Raw genomic sequence first — 9683 nt, forward strand, 5'->3', positions numbered from 1 at the left:
AAGAAAATGAAATTTATAAAATTAATTTATACAAAAATAAATCGGTATTGGTGGAGCCCAACATATCTTATTTTTTGATTGAATATCAATTGATTTTGCTTCGTTCTATGACATGCATAAGATATTTTACGCTTGCTGTTTTGCACTAACATAATTTCTTATGAAACACTCAATTAAGAAGCACTCAGTTAGCTGCTCAGGTACGCCCTCTATCCTCATATATTTGATTATACATCTATCCATATCTTGATCATTGTACACTATGTTTATTGTTCGGTATCCATAGATTAACTAATCAATTGTTATAGTTAGCTTAACTGATTAGTAAAGACTTAATTTTAGGGTTTAGAGGGGTATTACGACTTATCATCATATTTTCTTAATAGGTAACCTAATCTCCGGACCCAAATTCTGTTTTTCAGAGACGACTTTTCCTTTTAAGGAATCAAACTTAGGGTCTTTAAAAATAAAACAAAAATAAGTGGTAAGTCCAAATTTTTTAAAAAAATCAAATTTTCACAATAAAAGCGAGAGTTTCGTTATTAAGTGGCAACATGTGAAAAATGCGGGTCCGATAATCAATAAGATAATTGCAATGAGAAGATTTGAAGATCAAAGACAATTTAGAGAGTTCTTGAAGTAATTTCTTGAATACTTAAAGAAAAAATTAGGTACTAAATTATTATAATGGTGTGTCTTAGAGGGCATATTAAAAATTATTTCCTCAGGGAACATTTGGGTGTACAATTGTCATTATGTTGTAATTATGAACTTGGCTAACAACAATTCATTAACTTAGGTCCAAATTGGGAACCTAAATCCAGTCTTTTAAATCATGTAACGCATGTTACCACAATTATGATTCCTTACCCCAACCTATAATATATTCTTATTAATAGTTTATATTGATTTTATGGTATTTTAATTTAATAAATTTCAAAATTTTCAATTATTATTATTATTATTATTATTATTATTATTTATTTTTAGATTTGGTCAGAATCTAAACAAAAGTATGAGAAAAAGGAAAAGAAAATGTGAAATCATCTTTTAGGCTTTATTAGGTAACTATTTTTAAAGAAAAAAAATTTCTAATTTAGAAAATAAGTTTATTTTTTAGAATTTGCTCTGAAAACAAGTTCTTTTAAGAATAATTATGCATGAAGAGGAGGCAAAAGGATTATTACAAAAGGTAGACAACTCTACATGCGAGGGGAGTTGAGTCTGCTATGGAATCAGGACTAAGGCACCGTGATTGGCGGCACTTGTCACTGCACGACGCTAGCTCTTTTGCCCCCCCTTTGGAAAACTGCACCGTAGCTCCCCCTTCATGACTGGCTTAACCCACTTCTCCAAAAGAGGCTGACGGTGTTCTTTCATTTTAGGGACCACATGCAACACCGGGGTTCTTCATTCTTCCTACATTTCTCCAATTCCATCATGACACATGCAAATGCTGTTGAATTTTTTTGAGTATGTCCAATGAGAGACAGTTGCATCAGCTCTGGTCATAGTCCATGCATTCGATGATGTGTAGGAAGTGTCAAACTTTGTGTTTGGTCAATGGTCATGCAGAAAATGGCTCTCTGGAATTGTTAATTGTATGGGAGTTAGAAAAGTCTTGCTTCTTTGTTGCCCACCAATTACTCTCCTTGTTGCCCACCAATCCCTCTCTTTTCCTTAACCCTTGCTTTTATAAACCTCATCCTCTCCTTCACAACTACCTTTTCATTTTGCTTTCTCAAGAAAAGATGCTTCTTTTTACACCTTATGTTTTAGTGCTTTTTTGGGTGCATTGCTTCACACCCATGGTGTTGTCCTTCATTTTAGTTGATGAGTTTGCCCTTATTGCCTTGAAAGCCCATATCACATATGATTCTCAAGGCATGTTGGCAACAAATTGGTCTACAAAAAGCTCTCATTGCAGTTGGTATGGTATTTCTTGCAATGCTCCTCAACAAAGAGTTTCTGCAATCAATTCCTCTAACATGGGTCTTGAAGGAACTATTGCGCCACAAGTCGGCAACCTCTCATTTCTTGTTTCGCTTGATCTTAGTAATAACTACTTCCATGGCTCTCTTCCTAAGGATATTGGTAAGATTCTCATAAATTTTGTCTACTTTATGAGTCAATACTCATGCTTTTTGTTTCAATATTTAACATCAATAAAGACAATTCATTTTTGGTTCCTAAAAATTTAAGAGAAAATGCAAAGATTAAAAATAAATAAAAAGGAAAAGTAAAAGAAAACAACAAGTGAAAGAAAATAAAAAATAATTTTAAAGCCAATAAATTATTTTTATATCTTGTTTTAAACTCATTTTACTTATTTTAATTTTTTTATATAAAGATTAAATAATTTTAAAATACAAAAGTTTTAACCGATTTTAATTAGAAATGATTTTCTTCTCCAATCTTGGGGCATGTTTGGGATTATGATGATTTTCATCTTTCAAAGGTGTTGAAAGGAAAACAATTAAGGTGTGATAAAAGATAATTGAGGAATTGATAAATTGTAGTTTTAAAAATAATAATTAAATATTTGGTAACTAGATTGTTAAATTATTGTGATTATGTATAATATCTAAAAGATTGATAAATTTTAATTTATTCTCTTTATTTTGATATAAAATTTATTTTAATTAAATAAATTATTATACAATTTAAAAATTAGTTCATATTTTTTTCATTTCTTAAAAATTATTATTTTCTTTCTTGAATGAATTCAAGTAAACATAATCATAGTAGTTGTAATAATTTTTGTTTTAAATTTTAGAATGGGTATTACCAAACACAAATAAGAACATTTTTCATTTGATAGATAATTTTAAATCTAGAAAATTTTGATCCAAAAAAAATTAAATTATTGAAAAAAAAACTTAATTTAAGGAAGTATATTGTAGATTAAAATGTAATCAAATATGTAATACATATCAAATAATTTCATATATATAAAACTTAATTTAATTTAATATAATATATTTACAACTATAATATAATATTTATTTACGACAAAGTAGATATTTTTGTTGTTAACATTCCTAATAAAAAATAAAAATAAAACATCAATTAGTTAATTATATTCTATACTCAACATTTGTGTTAAGTGTATAGTCAATTTCACAAATTATTTGATAATATATTATACAGTAAGAAACATTATTGTACACAATTCAAACCATCATATAGGTTACAAATTGTATTCAATCAAACCAAAATGTGCAACCCAAATGCTTGGCAGCCATCAATATGTGATTCATGATTAGTTTTCCTCCATATTAATGCGACTTAAGAGAAGTTTTCCTCAATATTAGTGTCTCTTTTAAATATTATCAAGATGTTTGATTCCAAGAAAATATTAAGGAAAAAATATTAAAGAATTTTTTTTATATTTGATTTTACTATGAATATATATATATATATATATATATATATATATATATATATATATATAATTAAAATCAATTAAAACTTATTTATTTTTAAATTATTTAATCTTTATATAGAAAATTTAAAATAAGTGAAATGTGTTTGAAATAGCATGTAAACAATCTATTGACTTTAAATCTATTTTCTATTTTTCTTTACTTTTTTATTTTTCATTTCTCCTCTCTATTTTCTTTCCCTCATATTTTTTTAAAATCAAGTAAAACCTTTAACTATGTTTAGTTCCCAAAAAATATGAGGGAAAGAAAATAAAGATGAAACTTAGAAAAAAAAATGGAAAAAAAATATATGGATTTAAAGTTAATAAATTAATTTTATATGTTCCTTCAAATTCATTTAAAATCAAAAAATAGATTTAAAGTTAATAAATTGATTTTATATGTTTATTCAAATTCATTTACTTATTTTAATTCTTCTATATAAAGATTTAATAATTTAAAAATGCATAAATTTTTAATTAATTTTAATTATATTTCATTTTCGTTCTTATTTTCTTTAGTAAAATCTATCATGAGAAAATAATTTTCTTTAGTAAAATCTATCATAAGAAAACAATTCTCTTTTAATATTTTTTTTTCTTTCTTTTATTCTCCTCCAAAACCACACATAGTTTATATGTTCACGCCCATAATAATTTAAATAATTTTTTTTAAAATTTTATGTTAAATTATTGTGATCATGTTTGATATAAAATTCATAATTAAATAAATTATTATACAATTTAAAAATTAGTTAATTTTTTATCATTTCTTAAAAAAAAAAAAAATTTCTATTTTGAATGAATTCAAGTAAACATAATCATAGTGGTTGTAATATTTTTTATTTTAAATTTTAGAATAAGTAATACCAAACACAAATTAGAACATCTTTCATTTGATAGATAATTTTAAATATAGAAAATTTTGATCCAAAAAAAAATTAAATTATTGAACAAAAAACAACATAATTTGAGGAAATATATTATACATTAAAATGAAATAAAACATTTAATAGATATGAAATCATTTCATATATATATATATATATATATATATATATAACTTAATTTAATTTAATATAATATAGTTAAAGCTATAATATAATATTTATTTGTGACAAACAATAGTAGATATTTTTATTGTTAATATTCCAAATAAAAAATAAATATAAATCGTCAATTAGCTAATTATTTTCTATACTTAACATTTGTGTTAATTGTATAGTTAGTTTCATCACAAATTATTTGATAATATATAATAGAGTAAGAGACATTATAGTACACAATTCAAACCTTCATATAGGCTACCTAATTGGCAACCATCAATATGTGATTCATGATATGTTTTCCCCCAAATTAATGCTATTCATGAAAAGTTTTGCTCAATTCTAGTGTCTCTTTTAAATATTATCGTTATGTTTGATTCCAAGAAAGTATTAAGAAAAAAATATTAAAGAAAATAATTTTTATATCTGCTTTTATTATGAAATATATATATATATAAAATGTAATTAAAATCAATTAAAACTTATCTATTTTTAAATTATTTAATCTTTATATAGAATAGTTAAAACAAGTGAAATAACATATAAATAATCTATTGATTTTAAATATATTTTCTATTTTTCTTTACTCTTTTTTTTTTCTCCATTTTTCCTCATTATTTTCTTTTCCTCGTATTTTCTTCAAATCAGGCAAAACCTTTGACTATGTTTGGTTCCCAAAAAAAATGAGGGAAAGGAAATAAAAAAGAAACTAAAAAAATAAAAATAAAAAGGAAAATAAAAAATAGATTTAAAATTAATAAATTAATTTTATATATTGTTTCAAATTCATTTAAAATAAAAAGAAATAGATTTAAAGTAAATAAATTGATTTTATTTGTCTCTTCAAATTCATTTACATATTTTAATCCTTCTATATAAGAAATTAATAATTTAAAAATACATAAAATTTTAATTAAATTTAATTATATTTTATTATGGTTCTTATTTTCTATAGTCAAATCAATCATGAGAAACTAATTTTTCTTTTATATATATATATATATATATATATATATATATATATATATATATATATATTTTTTTTTTTTTTGTTTTATTCTCTTTCTGGAACCAAACATAGTCTATATGTTCAGGACAATAATATTTCAAATCATTTTTTTTAGGTAAGTGCAAGGAGCTTCAACAGCTGAATTTATTCAATAATAAACTAGTTGGAAGTATTCCAGAAGCCATTTGTAATTTATCAAAACTTGAAGAGCTATATCTTGGCAATAATCAGTTGATTGGTGAAATTCCAAAGAAGATGAGTAATCTTCTTAATCTGAAGATATTGTCATTCCCAATGAACAACTTAACAGGTTCCATACCAACCACCATTTTCAACATGTCTTCTTTGCTCAACATTAGTCTCTCCTATAATAGCCTCTCTGGGAGTCTTCCCATGGATATATGCTACACCAATCTAAAGCTCAAGGAGCTTAATCTTTCATCAAATCATTTGAGTGGAAAGGTCCCCACCGGTTTAGGCCAATGTATAAAGCTTCAAGGAATTTCCTTATCATATAATGATTTCACGGGAAGCATACCAAGTGGAATTGGTAATTTGGTAGAGCTTCAGAGCTTATCTCTCCAGAATAACAGCTTGACAGGTACACTTTTTCTTTCCTCTCTTTTTCTTCTTTTTATTCACTCACTTTCCCTCAAGCTTTCAAAGATATAAACAAAGCATTAGTATTTTTCCAATGCACTCATTTTAATTGTGTTGCAGGAGAAATACCTCAATCACTATTCAACATCTATTCGTTAAGGTTTTTGAATTTGGAAATAAATAACCTAGAAGGTGAAATCTCTAGTTTTTCTCATTGTCGAGAGCTTCGAGTGCTAAAATTATCAATCAATCAATTCACTGGAGGCATTCCAAAAGCCCTAGGGAGTTTGTCTGATCTTGAAGAATTATATCTTGGTTATAACAAATTGACAGGTGGAATTCCTAGAGAGATTGGGATTCTTTCAAATTTAAATATTTTGCACTTAGCGTCTAGTGGAATCAATGGCCCTATTCCTGCCGAAATTTTCAATATCTCTTCATTGCACAGGATTGATTTCACTAATAATAGCCTTTCGGGGGGTCTTCCAATGGATATTTGTAAACATCTTCCTAATCTCCAAGGGCTCTATCTTTCTCAGAATCATCTCAGTGGTCAACTTCCTACAACTCTATTTTTATGTGGAGAGCTCCTGTTACTGTCATTATCAATCAATAAATTCACAAGAAGCATACCAAGAGATATTGGCAACTTATCAAAGCTTAAAAAGATCTATCTAAGCACCAATAGCCTCATAGGTTCCATTCCAACTTCATTTGGTAATTTGAAGGCCTTAAAATTCCTTCAGTTGGGGTCCAACAATCTTATAGGGACGATACCAGAAGATATTTTTAACATCTCTAAACTACAGACCCTTGCGTTGGCGCAAAATCACCTTTCAGGCGGTCTTCCATCAAGTATTAGCACTTGGCTCCCAGATCTTGAAGGGCTTTTTATAGGAGGCAATGAATTCAGTGGAACAATTCCAGTGTCTATTTCAAATATGTCAAAACTTATCCGGCTACACATATCGGACAACTATTTCATTGGTAATGTGCCAAAAGATCTCAGTAACCTAAGGAAGCTTGAAGTTCTCAACCTTGCAGGCAATCAATTGACTGATGAACACTTAACCTCTGAGGTTGGTTTTCTTACTTCTTTGACAAATTGCAAATTTTTGAGAACATTGTGGATAGATTATAATCCTTTAAAAGGCACTCTTCCAAATTCACTAGGGAATCTTTCCGTTGCTCTTGAAAGTTTTACAGCATCAGCCTGCCATTTCAGAGGAACCATTCCCACAGGAATTGGTAATTTGACCAATTTGATATGGCTGGACCTGGGAGCTAATGACTTAACAGGGTCGATTCCAACTACATTGGGACAGCTACAGAAGCTCCAACGATTGTACATTGCTGGAAATAGAATACAAGGATCCATTCCAAATGATCTTTTCCATTTGAAGAACTTGGGATACTTGCATTTGAGTTCTAACAAATTGTCTGGATCAATCCCAAGTTGTTTTGGAGATCTTCCTGCGCTACGAGAACTCTCTCTTGACTCCAATGTGTTAGCTTTCAACATTCCTATGTCCTTTTGGAGCCTTAGAGATTTGTTGGTTCTTAGCTTGTCTTCAAATTTCTTGACTGGTAATCTACCTCCCGAAGTTGGAAACATGAAGTCCATTACAACATTGGACCTGTCAAAGAACCTTATTTCAGGTTACATTCCAAGAAGGATGGGAGAACTACAAAATTTGGTTAATCTTTGCTTGTCCCAAAACAAACTACAAGGCTCAATACCTGTAGAATTTGGTGATTTGCTAAGCTTGGAATCCATGGATCTATCTCAGAACAATTTATCTGGAACCATTCCCAAGTCATTGGAGGCCCTTATTTATCTCAAGCATCTAAATGTTTCTTTCAATAAACTACAAGGAGAAATTCCGGATGGAGGACCTTTCGTAAATTTCACTGCTGAATCGTTCATCTTCAATGAAGCCTTATGTGGAGCACCTCATTTTCAAGTCATAGCATGTGATAAAAACAACCACACTCAATCATGGAAGACAAAGTCATTCATCTTGAAATATATTCTACTACCAGTCGGATCAATAGTAACTTTAGTGGCTTTCATTGTTCTGTGGATACGTAGACAAGATAACACGGAAATACCAGCTCCAATTGATTCATGGCTTCCTGGAGCACATGAAAAAATTTCACAGCAGCAACTTCTTTATGCAACAAACGACTTTGGTGAAGACAATTTGATTGGGAAAGGAAGCCTAGGCATGGTATACAAAGGGGTATTATCTAATGGCTTAACTGTTGCTATAAAGGTTTTCAATTTAGAATTCCAAGGAGCCTTGAGGAGTTTCGATTCAGAATGTGAAGTGATGCAAGGGATCTGCCACCGAAATCTTATCAGGATAATTACCTGTTGCTCAAACCTTGATTTCAAAGCATTGGTGCTCGAATATATGCCTAAAGGAAGTCTTGATAAGTGGTTGTATTCTCATAACTATTTTTTGGATCTCTTCCAAAGATTAAATATTATGATTGATGTAGCATTGGCATTGGAGTATCTTCATCATGATTGTTCGAGCCTTGTGGTGCATTGCGACTTGAAGCCCAGTAATGTTTTGTTAGATAACAACATGGTTGCTCATGTGGCTGATTTTGGGATTGCAAGACTCTTAACTGAAACAGAGTCTATGCAGCAAACAAAGACCTTGGGCACAATAGGCTATATGGCACCAGGTAAAGTTCCTCACTACTTATATGCCTATTTACTACAAAAAAACAAAAAATTAGTATCTACCTTATTTTATTATATTTTTTTGTTGAATTTATGACCAAAACTAACATCACACGCAAGCAGAGTATGGCTCAGATGGGATAGTATCCACAAAGGGCGATGTTTATAGCTATGGGATCTTGCTTATGGAAGTATTTGCAAGGAAGAAGCCTATGGATGAAATGTTCACTGGGGATGTAACCTTGAAGACTTGGGTGGAGTCATTATCCAGTTCAGTGATAGAGGTTGTTGATGCCAATCTATTGAGAAGAGATAATGAAGACCTTGCCACAAAGTTGAGCTATTTATCCTCACTTATGGCTTTAGCTTTGGCATGTACAGCTGATTCACCTGAGGAGAGGATCAACATGAAAGATGTGGTAGTAACTCAAGAAGATCAAAATCAAACTGTTGATGTAAGGATTACTTCAAAAGATGGGATGGAATTTAAGAACATCAAAGTGTTACACAATACTTCATGTCAATAGTTCAAAGGAAGTCGGAAGTCGGAGCTGGTTAAGAGTACACAAAACAACACCCTTGGCACTATTAGGTATATGTATGTCATGGGTATATATGTTTGATTTTCTTTGGTATTTTCCATAAGACAACCAATTATGAGAAAATAATTTTCCATACTATTTTTTTTTCTTTCCTTAATACTTCCCGAGACCCAAACATAAACTAAAGGAATCATGGTAATAGATTATCTCAACATAACTACCAGTCGATCAAATGACCATGAAAATCAAGGTATCATTCTTAAGTATATCTTCAATAGAAACATAGTTTCCAAATATATGCAGTTTTAATGAGCAATATGTGTTAAAGCTTGTTGTGTCCTCAAGTAATTTAGCATCTGGATTTCTT

The 9683-nt window shown here is 29.2% G+C and overlaps 1 protein-coding gene across 1 annotated transcript; it reads left to right on the forward strand.

The window, feature by feature from the left end:
- Positions 1-1988: 1988 nt before the first annotated feature.
- LOC100246367 (probable LRR receptor-like serine/threonine-protein kinase At3g47570) lies at positions 1989-9301 on the forward strand. Its single transcript, XM_059740438.1, has 4 exons — positions 1989-2094; positions 5790-6080; positions 6200-8776; positions 8898-9301. The coding sequence occupies exons 1-4, from the start codon at positions 1989-1991 to the stop codon at positions 9299-9301; spliced, it is 3378 nt and encodes a 1125-aa protein (XP_059596421.1).
- Positions 9302-9683: the final 382 nt, after the last annotated feature.

Source organism: Vitis vinifera, chromosome 10 (genome assembly GCF_030704535.1).
Source record: "Vitis vinifera cultivar Pinot Noir 40024 chromosome 10, ASM3070453v1".
In the NCBI taxonomy this organism is placed as follows: Eukaryota; Viridiplantae; Streptophyta; class Magnoliopsida; order Vitales; family Vitaceae; genus Vitis; species Vitis vinifera.